Here is a 23,969-nt window from a genome sequence, read left to right as displayed (position 1 = left end):
CGTTAACTGTGGTACATACCTGGCCCCCACAGGTACTGACACTGGGCGTGTCCACTCCGACACTTCCCCTTGTAACAGAAGCCCCGACTCACCCCGGACCCACACTCCTGCATGTCACTCAGGTGGAGGTTGGCGGGACACTACATGCAACAATAACATAATAACACTCAGGTGTACAGGAGAAAATGAGAAAAAGAGAACATTGGTCGCGGAGAAGAGTGATTGAGTGAGTTTAGTTTTTCGCCGCTTTTAGCAGTATTCCAGCAATATCATGAAATTGCACGACGACTGTAAACCTTGAGAATGAAATTTAAGTGCACACTGGTTGGCAAGGGTAAAATACGTTAGTATACTTTTAGCCTTACCTTCCAGTGAAGCTTCTGGTACATTGTTACATAGCACGATCATCATGCAGTAAGCCTATACACCTTACCATCTGAGCATGTGTCTATGTAGTGATATGCTTGCCTGCACGGTCATGTAGTTTATGCCTATCTGTATGGCCATGTAGTTTATGCCTAACTGTATGGTCATGCAGTTTATGCCTATCTGTATGGCCATGTAGTTTATGCCAACTGTATGGCCATGTAGTTTATGCCTATCTGTATGGCCATGTAGTTTATGCCTATCTGTATGGCCATGTAGTTTATGCCTATCTGTATGGCCATGTATCTGTATGGCCATGTAGTTTATGCCTAACTGTATGGTCATGTAGTTTATGCCTATCTGTATGGCCATGCAGTTTATGCCTATCTGTATGTCCATGTAGTTTATGCCTATCTGTATGGCCATGCAGTTTATGCCTAACTGTATGGTCATGTAGTTTATGCCTATCTGTATGGCCATGCAGTTTATGCCTATCTGTATGACCATGTAGCTTATGCCTATCTGCATGGCAATGCAGTTTATGCCTATCATTCGGCCATGTATCATTTTGCTCGTGTGGTTATATCCCCATATTTATGGCCATGTATTGCTGGCTAGCTATACATAGTCATATCGCTACATTTTCTTACTGTCGTAGCTATGCAGTGGTTTTACCTCGGACACTTTACCGTCACAGAACTCCTCCAGGTCACACTCGTTCTGCTGGGGGCGACATATCATGCCAGGTGAGACGATCTGGAAAAACACGTTTACAGCGTGTTTAGGAGGAGGGGCTCCAAATAAGGGTCGCTATGGAAATCAGAAACGCTTCTTCTCGTCTTTCCCATTCTTGAATGGTCATACCGTTACGCCATTTTAATTGAGAAGTTCGAGTGTGAAACCACAATTTGAAACTGCTTTGAAAAAGTGAAAAATGATTTTTTATGTATATGCGCAATAATGTCCTCAGTTTGCTTCAATCACTCACTCACTCACTCACACACCCACTCTTTAACCCCTCTAATCACTCCCTCACTCTGTTTAAGTGTGGAGTACCTGACAGTTCTTGCAGCAGCCCCCACTGTTGCACTGAGCACTTGGTCGGAGCTTGCAGCCAAACATACAGCATGGATCCTTTAGGCATTCCTGTGGAGACATCAGATGTACAATCCAAGACAGGCTGACGTAATACAACAATCGTTAAGAAGACCAACACACAATTTCCAAAATAGATATAGTAAGCTATGCATATCGTCTGTTTGGCTCAAAAGCGGACCGATGAATTGCAATCTAACTCGAAACCTAATAAACATAAAATACTCAATGAAACGCTGATCATAATCAAAACATCATACCCGCTCTGTGAGGTTTTTGCAGAATTTTTGTCTTAAAAATAATAAAGTTGTTTAACAAACTATCCTTAAAATATTGACACAGTTCACTGTTTGTTACGAGGGAGGAGTGCAGAGAAAGGGACAGCCAGGTGTTCGAGAAGCAGGTTCACAGAGAAAGTTATTTATTCATTCTCGTTCTCGAACACCTGGCTGTCCTTTTCTCTGCACTCCTCCCTCGTAGCAAATAGTGAACTGTATCAATATTTTAATGGTAGATTGTTAAACAACTTTTTTATTTTTAGGACAAAAATTCTGCAAAAACCTCACAGAGCGGGTATGATGTTTGATTATGATCAGCGTTTCATTGAGTATGTTATGTTTATTAGTTTTCGAGTTAAATTGCAATTCATCGGTCCGCTTTTGGGCCAAACGGACTGTAGGGTTTAATAAAACAAAACTCTGTTAAGGAACACTCGAATATTGGGAACCCTTAAGTCTTCAGCAGACTGTACCGACATATGTACCGTATTTCCCCTAATAAGCGCCCGGGCGCTTAGAGACCAGGCGCCTATTAGAGGAAATACGGTATGTTTTAATACCACAGTGTTGATCTGTTGATCTGTTGATCTGTATCGATGTGAAGCCTTCACTCACCGGTATCCCCCCGCAGTCGCACACCTCACCCTGCTCCTTCACCCCGTTCCCACACACCGGCCCCCCGTACACGTGCAGGGGGGCGTCATACAAGCAGCTGGCTCCCCCCTCGCGGAACATCTTGGCCACAGCGTCCTTGCTGCACTGGCTGAAGCTCCTGGGGTCGACACTGGGGAGACAGTTTTTGTCATGAAGGTGCTAGAACCGATTGTGATGACCAGGGTCCAGGGCCCCGTTCCTCAAAGCGATCGTAGCGCTACGACTGTCGTAAGTCTATGTTAAAGTATGGGAGTTACGATCATCTTAGCGCTACGATCGCTTAGTGGAACAGGGCCCAGATCCTCAAAGCGTTCGTAGCGCTACGACATTCGTAAGCCTATTATAAACATACTATAGAGTTACGACAGGTCGTAACCTTACAAACACTTTGTGGATCGGTACCCAGATCCGCGATGTATCAGTCTGTGCTTATGGCTTTCACTGGTATCTGCGCTACCTTCGGCTTCACTACCACATTAACCCCGAAATATAACGTCACATAACAAATTAACTTTGGCGGATAAGGAGATGGGAAAGCGTATATCACTGGGCACGAAAATCACATGACGATCCGAATTACATTAAAGACTTGAACACTTTATTTGTACAGAAAAATCGCCGAAATCCTCAGAATCTACCCATCCCCGCTATTTCCTGGTCCCGGGGCGGTAGTAGTTGAGGCGTTCACTCGTCATGCCGAAGACCCGGGTTCGATACCCCACATGGGTACAATGTGCGAAGCCCATTTCTGGTGTACCCCCCATGATATTGCTGGAATATTGCTAAAAGACGCGTAAAACTATACTCACTCACTCACTCACTATTTCCTGGTCCCCATTTAGTGTTTAGAGTCGTAGTACTTCTGTTCGTTTCCCTATTCACCTCAATAACTTTAAAAACAATAAGAAAAACAATTTAAAAAGTTCAACATGACATTGCTTTGAATAATTAACTCGTTGTTATTGAAAGGAGAAAACGTTTGCCCTAACGTACGAGGTATCTGCGGACATGATGCATTTTCCAGTCCGGTCTCCACAGGTGCACGTGCTAGTATCGTGCACGAGACCAAGTGCATGACCGATCTCATGAGCGAGAGTAATGGCCGACTTGAGGTGAGGGTCAAGGCCGGGGATGTGTTGGATGACGGTGGCAGACAGCGGCGTGCACATGACGTCCACGTGAGCCATACCGGCAATGTTGTGCTCAAACGTAATGCCTCTAAAACATTAAGTAGAAATAAGATAAACATAGAAGACTAACATGTGCACAGAGTTATATTCAGCTATATTTGTTTGTTTAATTGTTGTTTAACGCCACACTCAGCAAGATTCTACCTATATGGCGGCGGTCTGTAAATAACCGGGTCTAGACCAGACAATCCAGTGATCAACATCATGAGCATCACTATACGAAGACACGTGTCAGCCAAGTCAGCGAGCTTGACCAACCTCTCCCGTTAGTCACCTCTTACGACAAGCATGGGTTGCTGAAGGCGAAATTAACTCTAACTCGAATCTTCACGGGTAATATTAATTTACAGATAAAATAAGGTTTAACCTAGAGATGTGTTCGTTTATACATAAAACAAAACTCACGCCACGAACGCCGCCAAGTCGTAGTTAAATTTAGGCATCAAGGAAGACTTTCCATAGTTGATGAAGTTAACAAGAAGCGCCTTGGCGTCCGTTTCCATGACAATCTCATCCTTCGTTTCCCAGACTTCCAGGCCTACCAACGCAATGCGAACCCCAAAATCGACTTTGTACATCTAGAAAGATGATATGTACAGCAAGTTTAAAAGTCATTTCTTGGGCGATACCTGTTACATATAACAGTCAACTTTACGGCAATCCACGGCCTTGGTGTCCTTGAGTTTCTTTAATTGTGGGGAGACTACCGACGTGGTCAATGGGATAAAGCGTTTGCCTTAAGAGTAGACGGAAGACGTTAAAAGGTGGTACTTGTTGTTGCCTTGCCTTGCTCTCGGCATTAATGGTACAATGGTACAGTTATTATCGCTATGTAAGTATGTATGAGGCTATACGCTTTGAGCATACCTCCATGGCGTGGAGACAGCGCAGTATATATGACATTATTATTAAGTACACTGTCGTGAACGCCACATTAAATCCCATTTCATTCCACATCTATTTAATTACTGGATCCTGAAGTTAAATGTTGAGGTATGGGCTGAAGTCAGCATGCTCTGAATGAATTCCACTGACATAAAACTCAGTAGGCAGTTTAAACATGACGTTCATGTATGTTGTCACTATGAAGTAAACTATTTTTATAACAATTTACTTGTTATTTAACGTTGCATTCAGCAATATTCCAGCTATATAGAGACGGCCTGTAAATAACCGAGTCTGGACCAGTAAATCCAGTGATCGACATCATGAGCATCGATCTATGCAGTTGGGATACGATGACATGTGTCAACCGAGTCAGCGAGCCTGACCACACGCTTCTGACGAAAGGCATTGGTTGCTGAAGACCATATCTAACCTGAATCTTCACGGGTGCTTTTTCAAAACAAACACGCTTATCGTACTCTGAGGGTGTTTGTTCGAATCCCGGATGTGACTCAACCCCCCAAAAGTACTAGAATCTGTACTTTACTGAGAAAGTGTAATCCCAAATATAACATATGTTACATTTGATCACTTTCTAAAATGGCATTGTGTATTTCAAACACGCTTATAATATGACGAACAGTATCACCGACATTTTGCTGTATATTTCAGTCGAAATGTATATATCGAACTACGCTTATAACGAACTGTAATTCGTGGTCCCGTCGACTTCGTTATAACCGTTGTTTATTGTATATATGAGAATACTCCACCTCGTCTCTTCCTCACACGGGGGTGGTCGGGTAGCCTCGTGGTTAAAGCGTTGGCTCGTCACGCCGAAGAACCGGGTTCGGTTCCCACATGGCTGCAATGTGTGAAGCCCATTTATGGTGTCCCCCGCCGTGATATTGCTGGAGTTTTGCTACAAGCGGCGTAAAACCCATCCCCACTCACTCATCCCACACGGAAATAAACTGACTGACTGACTGACTGAGTTTGGTTTTACGCCGCTTTTAGCAATATTCCAGCAACATCACGGCGGGGGACACCAGAAATGGGCTTCACACATTGTACCCATGTGGGGATTCGAACCCGGGTCTTAGGGGTGACGAGCCAACGCTTTAACCACTTAAAGGCTACCCCACCGCCCCACGGAAATAAAGGTAGCCCAGTTGGAATGTACAGTATTTATAGAGATCAATAATATTTATTGCAAACAAGGACTCCGGTGCTTAAGTAAAACACACAGTGTACATTCAGCATTAACACGTCAACTGTGTTGGTGTATACAGGCGGTGATATAGGATACATGATTTAGTAGATGTCTATTTAAAAGGGCCTGCTTCGTAGCAACATGTATTGGTATAGTGCAAGTTCGTGTTGGATATGTTCACTGTTTGAAGAAAGAAACTCGCAAGGCTTGGCGGTGGGCAGCTAAAGGTAACTTTAGTTTTATCAGTGAGTGAGTAAAGTTTTACGCCGCTTTTAGCAATATTCCAGCAATATCACGACGGGGACACCAGAAATGGGCTTCACACATTGTACCCATGTGGGGAATCGAACCCGGGTCTTCAGCGTAACGGGCTAACGCTTTAACCACTAGGCTGCCCCACCGCCCCTTGTGTCAGTACAAATACGTCGGCTACTGTATGTGGTTATAGTCATGAGTGTTACCAAGTCAAGGTGCGCCACCATTTCCTCTGCATACTTTACAGCGTTCTGCTTATCCTTGCTCAGGTAGTTCGTGTACTGAAACAGACACGGGGTCCTCATCAACAAAGACGATAACAACCCTCCCCTATCAGTGGTAAATATAGTACTTCTTAAGCATTTGATTGTTGGTATGATGAAGAGGAACACTTGATGATATGGATTTACAACTTCCTTATTGCAATACCCCGTCAAGATCCGGGGTAGAATAGGTCTTCAGCAACCCATTCTTGTCATAAAAGGCGACTATGCTTGTCGTAAAAGGCGACTAACGGGATCAGGTGGTCAGGCTCGCTGACTTGGTTGACACATGTCATCGGTTCCCAATTGCGCAGATCGATGCTCATGCTGTTGATCACTGAATTGTCTGGTCCAGACTCGATTATTTACAGACCGCCGTCCAAATAGCTGGAATATTGCTGAGTGCGGCGTAAAACTAAACTCACTCACTCACTCCTTATTGCAATAGATGGGACGTTTCGGTGTAGATGCTAACACCGTTATGAGTGAGTGAGGGAGTTTGGTTTTACGCCGCTTTTAGCAATATTCCAGCAATATCACGGCGGGGGACACCAGAAATGAGCTTCACACATTGTACCCATGTGGAGAATCGAACCCGGGTTTTCGGCGTGACGAGCGAACGCTTTAACCATCAGACTACCCCACCGCCCAACACCGTTATGAAGAAACCGAAAGGTCGCATCTATTGCAGTAAAGAAGTTGTCTATCCATAAAATTGTTCCTTTTCAATGTCAACAGTATTCGTTACAATATTGACAAGACAATAAAAAATATTTATAAGTAATTATTTTATAACTTTTACTTTTGTAAATAGTTCACTTTATTAATAAAAAAACAACTATTATTCATTACAATATTTACAATAATATATATAGTTGGCTTTATTATTTAGGAAAGCTCTTTAACAGTATTTTCATGTTGATCGGTACATCCCCAGGTGTTAGAGCAACAAGTAGTAATTTGGTTTTTGTGTTGAAGTCCAATGTGGATTTAGGTATTAGACGATAGACGTTTATCATTCCTTCTAAACCCACAACTAGAGGAATTTCTAGATAGATAATCTGCAGAATAGCACATGTGACGTTGATATTAATGTACTTACCATCTTAAACCCGAACACAACGAACAGCTCCAAAAGTTTAACGTCTGAGCTACGTCTGAAGCGTGAGCGATGCTGGAAAGAAACAGATTGGTCTGTGAAATCAGGTAATTGAGATTAGATTTACCTCATCGTAGATACCTGCACGTTGATCTGTTCTTGGAAAAATCGATTATTTGGAAGAGAGGTTGAATAAAATATATACAGTTCTAGGCAGAATCCCTCCACAGACCTGGGAAAACGAGTTGTCCGTCCGTCTCAGAGACAATTAGTCGTGAAGAGTGGCCCCCCTTGAGCGCATCGGGATCTGATAATATATAGTTTCAAAGAAACCATTTTTTTGCCCTGATTACGATCATTGGTGTGTTAGTACAATGGCTGTGCGCTAAAGAGGTCAGGGTCGACGACCTGCATTACCTATTAGTCTCCTCCCACATACACAAAGAAAAAAGTATCGCAACGCCACATATTTTCATAGTATCAATATTGTACCATTAACCATAGCAAAGGAACTTATCAAAACCCTTTATTTAACTTACTATCTGAACCTTAAAGAATGTGACAAATCTAGATGCAAAAAGAACGAAAAACTCTAGTTTGTTCAAGCAAGCAAACATGGTAAAAATTTACTCATATTTTAATGTGGATAATTATAATCTTATCACGTTAACAAGTGCGGGCTTTTTAAATATTCTGACATACCATCCTCAAACATTTACATAAGCATCAATAAAAGAGCACCATGTCAATATCTGGTGTCAACTGCAATATCCATGACCCTCCTCCGTTGTGCAGATTTTGTCTGAACGTCACAAGGTCAAGTGAGAGGCACCCCGATATCGTCAATGTTCCTGCGCCAAATGGTACTTAGTCCAAGATATTCCGTTGTGTATATGCAGCGTTTCTGTGGCACCAGACACGAGCTCGGCCAACAGTCAGGAACAAATTACGTCGACTCTCGTCCAACAAAAGAACCCTTCTCATGACCTCAAATTTCAGTGACGTCAAGCTTAATGGCGGATATATACCCGGCTGATTTCAAGCGATTTCATACTGTTCTGTAGAACAAACGACGATCTGGAAGCCAGTCTGTTTTAAACACACCACTTAACTTGAACGAATGAAATCTTGTGGTTCTGTGAAGGGCTGTATCCCCCTGGGACTACGCTGACGGTCCTTAATGGTATTAGTTTGCTGATGTTTTCAGGCCAATCGGCTGATAGTCGAGGGATGATAACCAACATCTCTTGTAATAGAGATCAGTAGCATGTCAGTACTCCGTATATCAATAACTGGCTGTCTTTGAGCAGCTGTCAGTTGAGGAGGCCTTATCTTTGCTCATCAAAACCGAAATCAATTGATTTCCCAAGTCATCGTTATGTACGGACAGCATTGGCGGATCCAGGAATTTATAATTAAAAAAGGGGGAGGGGGGGGAGGAACACCCTGAACCCCCCATTGGCTCCGCCAACACACAAAAAAATCTTCAATGTGGTCTTAAGTCAGTTTCAAAAGGGGGGCGCACCCCCCACCCCTGGATCCGCCAATGGACAGGTTACTTAAACTTGATATTGGCTTGATGACGGGTACACCTATTGCAAGTGATGCTCAGATTTTATTATCTAAATATCAATTTATGAAACAGACATAATTATTATATGAATGTAAATGGGTTCATGGGTACAAGTGTTACGGTACTTTTTCCATGTGTATATAATTGACCCACAGAATTCACTTACACTGGTCTTTGTGTAGTTTGCTGCAGTTAACCATTTGTCACGTGATCTTTGTTCAACTGTACAAGGTGACGTTGTAGTGTACTGTGACGTCATGCGTCTTATGAGATACTCATCAACCTAAAGAAAACATGACAATGACAGTTAATAACCGCAGACAAATGTAAAACCTTGTCCTACCGTTAGGCATACGTCCTAATTGTAGGTGACACCGTTATGTATATAGTGTATGCGCTGCGTTCACGTGTGAGACATAAAGTTAACAATGCACTTCATCATAAGTTCAATATCGATATGATCTTATACTCAATACATCTATTATATATGTCATCGATATTGAAGACCCATGAGAACCAGGGCTAAGATACATTCCAAGTATTCCATTTCCTTGTGCTATGAGTTAATGAGTGAGAATGTTTTTACGCCGATTTTAGCATCTTTCCACAATATCATGGCGGGGAACACCAGAAATGGGCTTCACACATTGTACCCATGTGGGGAATCGAACCCGGGTCTTTGGCGTGACGAGCCAACGCTTTAACTACTATGCTACCCCACAGCCACGTGTTCGTTAAGAGGCCACTGAATGGTATATGGTTGTCTGGCTCGATGCCTCGCTTTCTTGTTCCCCTTTCTTGTGTCATCACCACTCTCCAGAATTCAATGCGGCTAGCTCAGTCACCACAGCCTTGGAGTGTGGCCTCGACCCGTGGTAATTAAGGTCGCAAGTCTGCTAGAACATTGATGACTGCCCCGTAAAACAACATACATATTTCCTTTGTTAAGGCATTGATCAATCAAACACACAATAAACAAGTAACGTAAAAAGTTCTAAGTTTAATACTTAAGAAGAAACATAGCCGACCTCTTTGCCTTTTTTCGATGCGTGTTGAATCCGCCATGACCTCCCCTTGTGAAAAATGTAACCACTGTAAAATAAAATATGTTTTTCACTATTATGCGACAATGGTGGGTTGGGTGGCTGACATTTAAATGGTAATATCAGCTGTGATGAGTCGGCTATGTGTCGCCGCTTTGTTATATAGGTTCTTTCACTCAAAATTGAAGCCACTGGTGTGTCTGGCGCGGGGCTCCACGAAATAATATTAAGGCTATTAAGTTGGTAATAAAGAATGGTAGATACGACAGTCACAGCGTTAAGATCACTTCGTGAAGCGGGCCTTGGTCTTTTAAATTAAATATTACTCGCACCTCGTGACACATAAACCGATTATAGGACTATCCCTTTAAACGGGACAATTCTGTCATCAAGAACAGATAGAAGATATCCCAGATACTATCGATTTATGTCAAAAATCACGGGACACGTGTAACCAAATTGTCACTTACACTACCGACCTGAGGGGCAACCACCTGTTAATAACAGTGATTGATCCAATGACAACACCCCGCGCCTTAACATTCCAGGGTAGGCCTCATGCTCACAGGGTGATCTGAGAGTCATATATTGGGTACTGGTAGTGTTCGGTTGATCTATCCCTTGGGTGGAATTACCAAGTGTTTTAAGTGCTAAAATACGCCGTGGCCGAAATTTAATAAAATCTTGATGTATAGCTCATATTTCAATTCACATTGCACATTCGTGTCGTTTAATTTGTTAGGAAAGTAGTATCAGATGTGCTCGTTTGTTTGAAGTGAATTGTACAGGTTCTGGTTAAGCTGGGCCCCGTCTCGCATATCGCAATATACAAGGTTACGCGCGCAAAGGGGGACGGGAACCAGCTCCCTTCTGGTGACCATATGACTTATTTGGGTTGCTTCTTCTGTTTACGATCAGGATTTTAAACCTAGCGTTCGTAGCATTACGTCATTCGTAACCGATGCTATAATATAGGGCGTTACGTTAGGAACTCTTTGTGGTTGTTTTGGGGAGAATACGTGGGACTACGAATTTAGTAAGTTGTAGCAATATTCCAGCAATATCACAGTATTGGAACCAGAAATTGGCTTTGTTCACGTGTGAGATCAAACCGGGCTTTTGGCATGACGAGCTTTTACAACGACATAGATGAACGACTATGAATGACTTGTCGTAAGGGGACTCTAACATATGGACCCGCATGAGCGGTAGAATGTTGGTAATAGGTAGGGAATGGATATTTACTATGGCTATTGTCGGCTGTAACCGATCTTCGCATGCTGGGAGGCACGGAACACTTGCTATCGACCACCGGTTCGCCTGGGGACACTTATAACTTCAGTGGGGTATGGCTTATCCAGTCGTATTTCGCTGTGTAGAGTTATTTCCCTTGGCTACGTCATGGCTGTGGGTTCGAATCTCGGGTCGCCCAGATTATGTTTCTGCACCACACCCGTGGTCGTGGGTCTCACGATAGTAGTAAACATCTGGGACCTGCATCTCTTTGGGCATTCCTCCAACGCCGTTTTTTCAAAGCGGTGTTCCGACAGATAATTACTGAAGGGCCACCATTTTTGTACTTGCGCCAAAGTGTAATTTTTCAAAGGGCATTACATGTCTCCAAGGTATACAGTTTCCTAAGCATACACGCTACATTGTAATTCCCCGTGTTCTTAATACTCTCTGGTGTCAGTGTCTTAAGCTGAGTGAGGTTTACGTCGCTTTTAGCAATATTCCAGCAATATCACAGCAGGAAACACCAGAAATAGGCTTCACACACTGAACCCATGTGGGGAATCGAACCCGGGCCTTCGGCGTGACGAGCGAACGCTTTCATCTCTAGGTTACCCTAGTAATGTGCATAGCGCCGTGAGCAGGCAATGCGTCATATAAGCGGACCATTACTATTACTGTTACCACCCTACCGCCCCATGACGCTTGGGAGTGCATCTCTAAGTTTTGTTCATTATTTATGATTTGAGTTTATGTGACATTTACAAATGTTAGTCACCTGTAAGTGAAACATCCAGTTATGACAACTTGTGACGTCACCAAATCACGCAGCGCTCCCTGGTAGATGCACCCAGATGATGTCTGAAAATAAGAAGAATCAAAATACATGTAGTCATAACATAATTTGTTGGTTATTTGCCAGCAGTTTAGGGAGTAAGTTGGCTCGGCTGCATCTAGTGGTGGTCCGATTAATTGAAATAATCGAAGAATTTTATTCAACTGAGGATGAAAGTTGTTTAACAAACGATCATAGTTTCAAACCGCTATTATTGGTTTGTATTACAAGGGGGTATGCACATCAAATGAAACCTCGAGAACAAGAAGGGTTGGCGTCTACGGTAGTCTACGCTCATCACGCACCGCATGTGCATTTGTTTCACTGTTCCAACTACTGCGCTTACCCCCGTGTAATACAAACCAAAAATAGCGATTTGAATCTATGATCGTTTGTTAAACAACTTTTATCCTAAGTTGAATAAAATTCTGAGATCTTAAAGTTCAGTTATCAAGGTAAAATTTTGAGGATTCGCAATCTAAATTGCACTTTATTTGATTTACTTTATTGTTTAAAGTTAAACTCATCGGTACGTTTTCACTTCAAACAGACCATAAATGGATCATGACGGGGTTGACTGCGACGTACCCACGCAGCGTGCATAGCTGTTCACGATATCAGTCACTGGATTGTCTGGTCCAGCCTAGATTATTTACAAGCCGCTGTCATATGGTTTGGAATAATGCTGACGTTAAACATCAAGCCAACACACTGCATTAATGATAATGTTCCAGATGGGATTGCTGTTGTTTGGAATTTGGCTGAAATACAAGTGGTGGTTAACACTTGGTACATAATCTTTGAAGACAGACCTTCTTTTGGTAACGGACACATCCTTCGTTTTCTTCATGTCGACAGCTGTCACACAATATTTGTTTTCGTAAATTGCAATTTGTGTCTGATAAATCCACTTTGCTCCAAACATGGACGTGTTGGCAAGGTTTGAAAGTTCGTTCATTATATCGTACATTCAACTCTTCTTTTTTTTAATATACAATCGTGAAACATATTACGCTGCAGATAAAAGCCTATCCGATAAACCTCATGTTAGAAGGCTAATAGATAAAACATAGTGCAGTAATACCCATTGGTGGTCGTAATTGATGTGACATTTTGCTGTCGCACGAACCCTGGAGTGTGATGTAGTACAAGGCACATGTCCGACATTCTGTTATGCAGGAATTAATCCTATTGATGAGCCTTGTTCATGCTGTTTTAGCGTTATATAAACTATCTGTGACAGTAGTTCAAAGGCCCTGTGATCATCTTCGACCAACTCGGAGTTACGGTTAAGTCCAAAACGTATTTTACGTCGTCATATGCTTGATAAATGTCAGCCAGTGGATAAGCAAGGGATTAATTCCTGCCACAAATTGCCAGTACAGATTTCACCATTGTATTGACGAGAGAGTTGTCTGAGGTATGCGGGAAGGTAGGCTAGGAACGTCTAGTGCGCCAAGCGTTCGCTCGTCACTGCGGAGGACGGGTTTCATTCCGAACATGGATACAAAGCTTATTTGTGGTATTGCCAAGTTGTGATAGTGTAATGATGCTGGAATGTTTCTAAAGGTGACGTAAAACCATAATCACTCTAAAGTATTTTATTAATGTCGACCTTGTACAAACATGCACCTGTGATTATATCTTGCTAAGTTCAATGATTTTATGTTCATATCAGGGGTGTACTAATGAAAAATACCAAAAAAATCAAGCATTATATCTTCTCTTCTGATCAAGTTTAACTTTAAATGATTTCTTGAACAAATCGTCCCGACACTATTTCACAGATCTAGAATTGTTTAAATAGTGTGAGCACATAGATAAAGGCACGAATGAGCATGTGTAAGAGAGCGACCCAGATTCTGTATTACTCGGAAGGGGAGTGACATCTTGAGCCTTGAGTAAGTGGTGTTTTGTTACACGCCGTGTTAAACAGTATTTCAGTTTGAGAGGAAGGTAATGCATGTCTAGACGGTTACCACTGATGAAACCACCGAGTTCGGTGCAGACAAACCAAGGAACAGAATCTCTGCGAATCCGGGATTCGAACCCATGATTATTTCTGAAAGTCCGTGGCGCGCAACGTTTTGACTAATGGACCATTCTTGCTTCAACTAACTTTAGAGAAACCTCATACATTTAGCTATGCGTCACGCTATGGCCGGCTCAAGTGAAATAAGCTTACCTCTTTGTGGACTGTTGCGCCTCCCTTGTGGACAACTCGGGTTACGAACTTCCGGTGGATCAAATTTCTGAAGAAAATGAATATTATATTTTATTATATTTTTCTGCACCGTGGAATAACTAAGTTTTAATTACAGTGTCTTGTATTACCAATTGTTGAACTGCAATGATATAACCCGTTGTAGAATTATAACGCCTATTGAACAGTTACAGAGAGTGATATCTCCTATATAGCTGAACGTGTACTCAGTGCAGTAGGTTGACAGCTCTTCGTGTAGAGGTGCAGTTAAAACTGACAAAGACTTTCTCAGAGATATGGAAAGTATTTTGTCGTTTTTATTTATTAATATACTTTATTTCAAGTTTAGACTCACTAGTGTAAATGTAGCCACTTACTTCAGGCAACTGTTCTAAACTAAATTTTGCAAAATATTCCATACTGTTTAAAGATACTGTTTACAAATGAACTGATGTATTGTAAAACAATTTCGTAACGTTTAAAAGAGGTCAATAAATGATACATATCAGTGAAAATTGGCGAATTATTAACAAAACTTTACACAAAAACGCAGATGTTCACATGCACGATATTTGCATAATAATGCTTTTCAGCAAATTGATGCATGGTTCTTCGTGCAATTAACGTAGTGGGGAAATCAATCTTCGATGTAACCATATATATATACTAGGCACATAAAGAAACTGTGCATACAAAAATTTAAAATCTAAATTTATCAAACCTGTGTAGACACATAAGGATTTAAATTCAGAGATTAGTGATATGTATCCAACATGCATGCAGGTGCCACGTTCCGTGACGTCAGTGGGTTCGTCCTTGAGACGTGCAATACGTTGTTGCACGTGCATTCCGGGAAAGAGAAACAGAGCAAATGAATGCCACACAATACTGTCACTTTGGAAGGTCTTTACCCCTGCCCTTGCGATCGTTCACAAAATTAAACGGCTATTGAAACGCATAGCATGCCAAGGCTCACGTCTGCACAACGTCATGAGGCCATTGGGATGGTCAGTGGGGGAATGTCTCAACGACAAGTGGCTGCACATTTCCACTGCCACCGGAACACCATTTCTGCACTGGTGAGACGCTCCCAGAACACAAATGACGTCATCGATCGGCCACGTTTTGGACGTCCACATGTAACAACGCCAAGACAGGACAGATGGATAAGGGTGACCCATCTTCGCCACAGGTTTCAGGCTGCAGTGACGACTGCCCGAACCATCCCAGGACTTCGCCGTATCCACCCCAACACAGTTTGACAACGTTTACGTCATCACGGGATCAGACCACGACGTCCCGCCATACGGCCTATCCTGACACAACGTCATCGACAAGCTCGCCGAATGTGGTGCCGAAATCATGTCCGCAGACCCTTGTTTTGGTGGAGAAATGTTGTTTTTTACAGATGAGTCCAGGTTTAACATTTCCCATAGTGATGGACGTCAACGTGCCTATAGACGCGTAGGAGAACGTTATGCACAGGCCTGTGTCTTGGAGAGGAATCGCTTTGGTGGTGGTTCCGTGATGATTTGGGGTGGAATAACAGCACGCCAAAGAACTCCTTTGGTGATTGTTCAGGGCAACTTAACTGGTGTGGGCTACAGGGATCAGGTTCTTCGACCTGTGGCAATTCCTTTTCTGCAACCTCATGGCCCTGGGTTAACATTCCAACAGGACAATGCCCGCCCTCATACGGCAAGGGTTGCTATGGATTTCTTGCAACACCACAACGTTGACTTACTGCCTTGGCCTGCAAATTCACCGGATCTCTCCCCGATAGAGCATGTTTGGGACGAGATGGATCGACGTCTACGCTGTCTTCTCATCCGCCAGATAACGTCCTTGACCTTGCAACAGAACTTGAGAGAATCTGGCGTGACATCCCACAAGCCTTCCTTGCACGTTTGATAGGCTCTATGCGTCGTCGATGCACTGCTGTTCTCAATGCCGATGGTGGACATACCCGTTATTGAGCTTGTGACATGGTCGTTTGACCCCTGTCCCGCTTGTGGACCCGTGACGTCATTGTGATTGACTTTTCAATTGAAATTCTCCCGACTTGTTATGGTCTCATGATCCCTCCATTAAAGTTTATATGTACCTTTGACATTGTTATCGTACTTATCAACTGGGATAATATTTTGACAATGCACAGTTTCTTTATGTGGCTAGTATAGATATAACATATAGTGAGTGTTATAAGTGAGTCTAAACTTTTGAAATGAAGTATGCTTAAATATAAATACAGAAATCAAAACTCATTAACTGTTTCTACACTAGCAGTTCAACAAAGATATGCTTATGTCCGTCGTCTATATTGATTATAGAATATTGTAAGTTCGTCTACAGATTCCTACATCCCATTAATATCCCTCAGTCTATTTCGTGTTCATTATAGTAGTTTTGGCTGATTGTTGCCACTGTTAAGACATTCTTCTGCCTTGTGAATCTTCTTTACAAGAGTTCAAATGTGTCATTTATCGTATGTGTATCATAATAAATGGAGATTATGCCCCGGCTAATCGCGTCTGACACAATGCCTTTGCAGATCACTTTATCATATATACAGGTCATTTTCTTTATAATGAATCCTCCTAGACGTTTAGAAAATCCCTGAGTAGTTTGTTTCTTTTTAAAACTTGCACATACTTAACTATTCCGCGATTACAAGGATTAGGCCTCATTGATGTTCTTGGGGTACACGGCAGTGTGTCTCTTGACACGCTTACATTTCAGAAGAAAAAATACGAAGTAAACACACATTTTGCCACCACGAAGATATGATCAATAAGTGCTTGAAATCAGTTAGTTCCCCCACCTCCCACCTCTTTTTGTAAGCAGTTATGACTTTACATATCTTGAAACAAGAGTATGCCATTCGTTATGATGGAAGTGGTGCATTTAGGTTAAAAATACATGAATGTTGAAATGAAAACAAGTGTTATTTTAGTTGGTATATCCTATTTGATATTTACTTATGAATGTGTGTATTGGGGTGGAGGGTTGGGTAGATATAGTGCATGAGGTTAGGTTTTGACATTTTGTGTTTAAACACACCCGAACGATCCATCACTGAAACCTCTTCAGCTTTCACGTAATTTATGGAGTATAAACATTCCCTCTACAATGTGTTAGTGACTTTGTCAGATCTGTCGACCGGCACATTTTCCCTTTGCTACTACATATAACTTTGCCGTCGTTATTTGGCATGAAGTCATTAGTCACTGCCAAATATAATATAATGACTTGGCGATCGAGTCCCCTTGTTCCGCAATTGTAATCGTACTTTTACTCGTCATATTCTCTATCTGGATCGGGTGGTCAGGCTCGCTGACCTGGTTAATACATGTCACCGTGTCCCAATTGCGTAGATCGATGATCATGCTGTTTATCACTGGATTCAGACTCAATTATTTACAGGTGTCATATAGCTGGAACATTGTTGAGTGTGGTGTTAAAGAACAAACAAACAAACAAACAAAACAAACACACAAACAAAACAAACAAACACACATAAACAAACAAAACAACCACATACACAAACAAACAAAACAAACACACACACACACACACACACAAACAAACAAAACAAACACACACAAACAAAACAAACAAACACACATAAACAAACAAAACAACCACACACCCAAACAACCACACACAAGCAAACAAACACACACAAAACAAAACAAACACACACACACACACACACACACACACACACACACACACACACAAACACACACACACAAAACAAACACGCACACAAACAAACAAAACAAAGAAACAAACAAACAAAACAAACAAACACACACACATAAACAAACAAAACAACCACACACACAAACAAACAAACACACACACAAACAAACAAAACAAACAAACAAACATGCTCTTTTGCCATGCACTGTAAGGAGACTTTTGCCAGCTAACATAAGTAAACAAATGAGTCAGGTTCTACAACATTAATCAATACATTTAAATGATAATACAAAAAGTAGGACGACAGAAATTATTATTAAGCTTTCATGTACCATGCATATGTTGTGCCTCGTATTTCAATAGCTTGTCGGGGCGGTGGGGTAGCCTAATGGTTAAAGCGTTGGCTTGTCACGCCGAAGACCCGGGTTCGAATCCCCACATGGGTACAATGTGTGAAGCCCACTTCTGGTGTCCCCCGCCGTGATGTTGCTGGAATATTGCTAAAAGCGGCGTAAAACCAAACTCAGTCAGTCAGTAAATAGCTTGTCCTGTCTCTAAAGTCCATTTACTTTCAAGACGATCAAGCGATTTAGATCAGGTGTTTATCTATATTGCCTTTCTGACAACACAATTTAGATCTAGTGTTATTGCTTCGTAAACAACAATAGTTATCTTAAAGAGATATCATATGACAGTTGAAATTGGACTGAGAGTTAGAATGATTGGCTTTGTGTTGCTTAGCTATAAGATCGGTGGACTATCTGACTCTGTTGGGCTCCATGTAAACGAAACGTGTTGTAGCTTTACAATTGTAGCATATGCGTACACACACACTACAGACACCACACACGCACGCACGCGCACACGCACACCACACGCACGCACACATTACACGCACACATTACACGCACACCACACGCACGCACACATTACACACATACATACATACACACATATACGCGCGCGCGCGCACGCACGCACACACACACACACATTTGATAGTTATATTTTGTTGTTGGGTAGCCTGGTTTTATCTTTTCAAACCTACCGGTTATATGCACAGTACTACCTACTTAGGTAAATATACCACTACAAAGAGAATTCATCTTTGCTTTTCAACAACACAAGTCGTCTGAAGTATTACACAAGACCCATTTATCATGATCAGCGTATTAAGCTATACTTATTGGGGTGGATAGATTGTGCGAAAAAAGGAAATTCCCATGCGATTACTTACTCAAAAATTATTCAACAAAAGAGACATGTTCGAAACAACAGCGAGTTAAAAACAAAATTCTCAGATCACAAGCTTTAAAATTTGAATTTGAGGAGGTGCGGGGTGAGTGCGGATTAATGTTCTAATCCCAAAATACATCCACCCACCCTGCACCATGGACTCCCACCTACACATGCTTCTGTCTACCCCAACCCTGCTCTTCATCGCGTGGCTAGACTGCCATAAATCTGGGACTCCTTTCATGAAGCAACCTTTGCTAAGGTTAACCTTAACTCCCATTCTTTAACATTGCACTAAGGTTACCTTAGTGACTTACGATCGCCTTAGTGCTTTGTGAAAGGCGCCCCAGATCAATAACGGGTGACGCATATCAAAACTAGTTTTTCGTGTAAGACAAGTAATCTCTGTGTTCTGTATACGTTGTCTGAAGCAATAGTTTACATTTACAGTGATACCTCCGTATAATTATCAGACGCGCAAAACAGTCGATAATCAATAGTTCGATTTCTAGGTTTCCTGATTCCAATATATACACCTGTATCCACATCGGATTATATATTAGCCATGGGGATTTTAAGGTCTCTGCTACAAATGGTCACAATATATCCTGCATCCATAGCAACATCACAAACACAAACAATAAAGTCTATTCGAATGGCTAGAACGCTCACTGTACACTTTAATAGTTATTGCAAGACGCAAGCAGATGTAGATTAACCAAATGTTTTTACTCTGGAAAGGAATGATAGATCTGTTTCAAAATTCAAAATAGTCGTCTACGATTGATATAATACTACGGGCTTCTTGCAAAGTATCAGAGTTGAGCACTCAAAACTCAAAACTACGCATCAACAATAGAGAGCATGGGGTTTAGTATACAGCCTTGTCGAATCCAGGCTTTTGTAACAAGGAAACCGTCAATGGTCGTATATCATTAACGTCCGCAAATCTTTGTTAGTTTTGAGTGTACTTTGAATGGACTTCGGATTTGAAAACTGCAAAGAAATACTTTTACATATCGGACACGTTGATTAGTAACATTTTCAATAGTAGCTTGAGATTTACATTAAAACGTTGAAATATGATATAGGGTGTGCTAAGATATGAAACAGTATAGGACACGCAGCAGTTTTGTAATTCATTTAATAGCTTAATCAGCTTTATTAATAGCTTTATAACTTTAAACAACAAAAGCAAAAATATAAACGAAGTGAATATGGTTTTACGCCGCTTTTATCAATATTCCAGCAGTATAACGGTCCCTGGACACCAGAAATGGGCTAACGAGCGAACGCGTTAACCACTAGACTACCCTACCGCCCCACTATAACCATAAGTAATATCAGCTAAAAGCAATGACGATAGTTCTACATTCTAACTGGAGTACAATATGTATATGTAAACCTAACAGGAACACTATATTATGATTATTTTTATATTCATAAAGTAACTAACTATGAAACATATAAACCCTTGAGACTATCAGTGAGTGAGTTGGGTTTTACCCCGCGTTTGGCAATATTCCATCAATACCACAGCGGGGAACACCAGAAATGGACTTCACACAATGTACTCATGTGCATGATGTGGGGAATCGAACCCGGGCCTTCGGCGTGACGAGCGAACGCTTTGACCACCTGGCTAACCCACCACCCTTGAGCCTATGAGACAACCATATATTAGGATATTGTTCAAACATAGTATACAACTGTCAACCCGCGTTTGAACTCGGAGTATACCCGCTTATATTGTATTAATGCGATTATTTGGAGTATTGTCCACACCACAACATGACAACACGACGACAACGTACGACATCGTCGTTGGAGACACAGGTGATCAAACAAGACTGTAGACAGTTCAGTATGTATGGGTATTGTAGAGTATTAATTTACACACCATACCTATTAACATGTTGTACGGCGAGTCGGTGCTGTCTGGATACAAGGATTCGATGACAGTGTCTATGCGTTATTAATAAGTATAACTCGCCAATAAACATGCGTGGAAGATATGCGATATGATTAACACTTAATCTGAATTACATTCAATAGATACTAGCTACACTCTGTTTACCAGGCTTGAGAACGATACTAATAAGCTCAAGATTGACGTTAATTTTGAGTTTCACTCTGAGTTATGAATACGATAATTTTGATTAAAGATAAGCTGAGTAATATACCTTCGTTGTATCTAGTATGGTTAAACTATGCCGCGGTATATGATAACGTTTTAGAAGATAAAGCAGAGCAAAATACACTCGTGTTCGTCACAGGATAGGGAAGTACACGTTTTCATTAACTTTCAAAACCTGCTCGGTATTTTCCGAATCAACAGTCTAGTCTTGGCCTTCAGGAAACTGTCAATCTCATTTATAGAAACAAATATTTCATGAATCTTCATGAATAGTGCTGTCATGCAGAAGGCTTGGGTTCGAATCCCTACAAGGGAACAATGTTGCTGGAATATTGCTAAAGATGACGTAAAACCACTCAGTATTGATGATGCAGTTAGGGATTGTAAATCAAATACCCTTCGTTTTTGGCTGTTGTAGGAAACACACACTTTTGGCTGTTGAAAGAAATTACATATGATAAAAACGAAATGTTTTACATTCTTACCTGTTGCGGACAAGTTCCACAGTCATAGAAATGTTCCACTGATGGAGGTATATTTCCAGCATGTTCTGAAAGAACAACCGGTGTTTGATTTCATTGGTATATACCCAGCTTGGCCTGAAAGACAAACTGATGTTTGATTTCATTGGTATACACCTAGCGTGATTTGAGAGAACAGCTGATGTTTGATTTCATCGGTATATACCTAGCGTGATTTGAGAGAACAGCTGATGTTTGATTTCATTGGTATATACCTGGCGTGATTTGAGAGAACAACTGATGTTTGATTTCATCGATATATACCTAGCGTGATTTGAGAGAACAACTGATGTTTGATTTCATCGGTATATACCTAGCGTGATTTGAGAGAACAACTGATGTTTGATTTCATCGGTATATACCTTGCGTGATTTGAGAGAACAGCTGATGTTTGATTTCATCGGTATATACCTAGCATGATCGGAAAGACGAACTAATATTCGATTTCATCGGTATATACCTAGCGTGATTTGAGAGAACAGCTGATGTTTGATTTCATCGGTATATACCTAGCGTGATTTGAGAGAACAAGTGATGTTTGATTTCATCGGTATATACCTAGCGGATTTGAGAGAGCAGTTGGTGCCAATTTCATCGGTATATACCTAACGTGATTTGAGGGAACAGCTCATGTTTGATTTCATCGGTATATACCTAGCGTGATTTGAGAGAACAACTGGTAGTTGGTTTCACTGGTATATACCTAGCATATTCTGAAAAAACATCTAGTGTTTGATTCCTTTGTTTATTTGGAGCATGCTGTCTAAGAACAACGGGTGTTGAGCCAACGGAATATAACACGCTCTGAATGGAGTAGGCAGCCATCAAGCATGAGCTGCAAGTGGAAACCATATTCGGATAAAAGGGGTATACCTGTAACAAAATGAAAGTAGCATAAAAGAATCTAACTACGCATTGAAATGAATAAACTAGTGAGTGAGTGAATTTAGTTTTATGCCGCACTCAACAGTATTGCAGCTTTATGTAAATAATCGAGTCTGGACCAGATAATCCAGTGATCAGCAGCGTGAGCATCGATCTACGCAGTTGGGAACCGATGACATGTGTCAACCAAGTCAGCGAGCCTGACCACCCGATCCCGTTAGTCGCCTCTCACGACAAGCATGGGTTACTGAGGATCAATTCTAACCTGGATCTTCACGGGTGAATAAATTAGTGTCTAGCAATGATGATGAGGATGATCTATAGTTGTACGTGTTCGTAGGAACGGGAGCCATGACTTGTACATAGTTATAGCAAGACACTATGTATACCCATACACGGCATAAGGAACTGCACATGTGTCTGTATGTCTTTCTACCATGACATGAGGAATTTTAGGTTTGTTTATTCAAACTATAAGATATACAACCAACTGCCAACGCACTACTGCGGTCGCCATGCTGTAGACAAATGTTTCACAGCTTATATGGCCATATGTGAATTATTCAGCCGACTGCACGTTACGACACCAATGCACTGACTGACTGACTGAGTTTGGTTTTACGCCGCTTTTAGCAATATTCCAGCAACATCACGGCACATGGTGGGCTTCATTTTCGAACCCGGGTCTTCGGCGTGACGAGAACGCTTTAACCATTAGGCTACCCCACCGCCCACCAATGGAATTTAAGGAACGTTTGCAAAGGTTAGATATCGCAGAATATATAAACGAAGAATAAATGCACTGAAGGTTTGTGGTACATATTTCGTAAGGTAAAGTATTGATATTTGTGCTAATGAACAGACAATCGGAAACATGATCATTTATACACGGAGACATACGATATATGACTACATCATATATTCCTGAGTATATACCATTGTCACTATGACGTCATTCTCGTCATATATACAATTAACAATGACGTATAATGTCTATATTTCCAACCCCAGCCTTTCACTTTGGAATCTGAGAAAAACGAACAACTATCTCTTCGCACTTCCAATCATTTTATGAAACTTAGTAATATTCATAAATGTTTTTCATTTTCAAATAAATGTATGAATACCGTATTGTCCAAAGAACGTCTTTTCTGTGTCTTCTCTTTGTGTTGAATCCATCGTATTGTGGCACTCACAGAATCCACCTTGCTCAGAATATCCTCATTTTCAGACGTTCCTACGCGACCCAAAAAGAATAACGTACATAAAGAATCAAATTAAATTGTTGATACTCCACCAC

At 41.4% G+C, this 23,969-nt stretch overlaps 1 protein-coding gene across 1 annotated transcript; it reads right to left on the bottom strand.

Annotated features, from left to right (window-relative positions):
* Nucleotides 1-2: 2 nt before the first annotated feature.
* On the bottom strand, nucleotides 3-23,844 carry LOC124253589 (zinc metalloproteinase/disintegrin-like). Its single transcript, XM_046687396.1, has 14 exons — nucleotides 23,797-23,844; nucleotides 21,749-21,813; nucleotides 14,168-14,234; nucleotides 11,926-12,008; nucleotides 9,900-9,963; nucleotides 9,038-9,154; nucleotides 7,302-7,373; nucleotides 6,143-6,217; nucleotides 3,989-4,161; nucleotides 3,387-3,611; nucleotides 2,355-2,523; nucleotides 1,423-1,512; nucleotides 1,042-1,122; nucleotides 3-140 (listed from the first exon to the last, which is right to left on the bottom strand). The coding sequence occupies exons 2-14, from the start codon at nucleotides 21,808-21,810 to the stop codon at nucleotides 3-5; spliced, it is 1,416 nt and encodes a 471-aa protein (XP_046543352.1). The 5' UTR covers nucleotides 21,811-21,813; nucleotides 23,797-23,844.
* Between the last annotated feature and the right edge of the window lie 125 nt (nucleotides 23,845-23,969).

Source organism: Haliotis rubra, unplaced genomic scaffold, assembly GCF_003918875.1.
Source record: "Haliotis rubra isolate DU_JTF1 unplaced genomic scaffold, ASM391887v1 Scf546, whole genome shotgun sequence".
Classification (NCBI taxonomy): domain Eukaryota; kingdom Metazoa; phylum Mollusca; class Gastropoda; order Lepetellida; family Haliotidae; genus Haliotis; species Haliotis rubra.
Note: the sequence above shows the minus strand (reverse complement) of the source record. Positions and strands in the feature narration are given on the sequence as shown.

What these genes read in the sequence shown, in the direction of transcription:
- LOC124253589 (XM_046687396.1), bottom strand. Translation starts at nt 21,810, where the DNA reads ATGCTGGAAATATACCTCCATCAGTGGAACATTTCTATGACTGTGGAA. An exon ending in TGGTGGCGCACCTTGACTTG is followed by an intron (nt 4,162 to 6,142) that starts GTAACACTCATG and finishes TCATCTTTCTAG; the next exon opens with ATGTACAAAGTCGATTTTGG. An exon ending in GACTTGGCGGCGTTCGTGGC is followed by an intron (nt 3,612 to 3,988) that starts GTGAGTTTTGTT and finishes TTAATGTTTTAG; the next exon opens with AGGCATTACGTTTGAGCACA.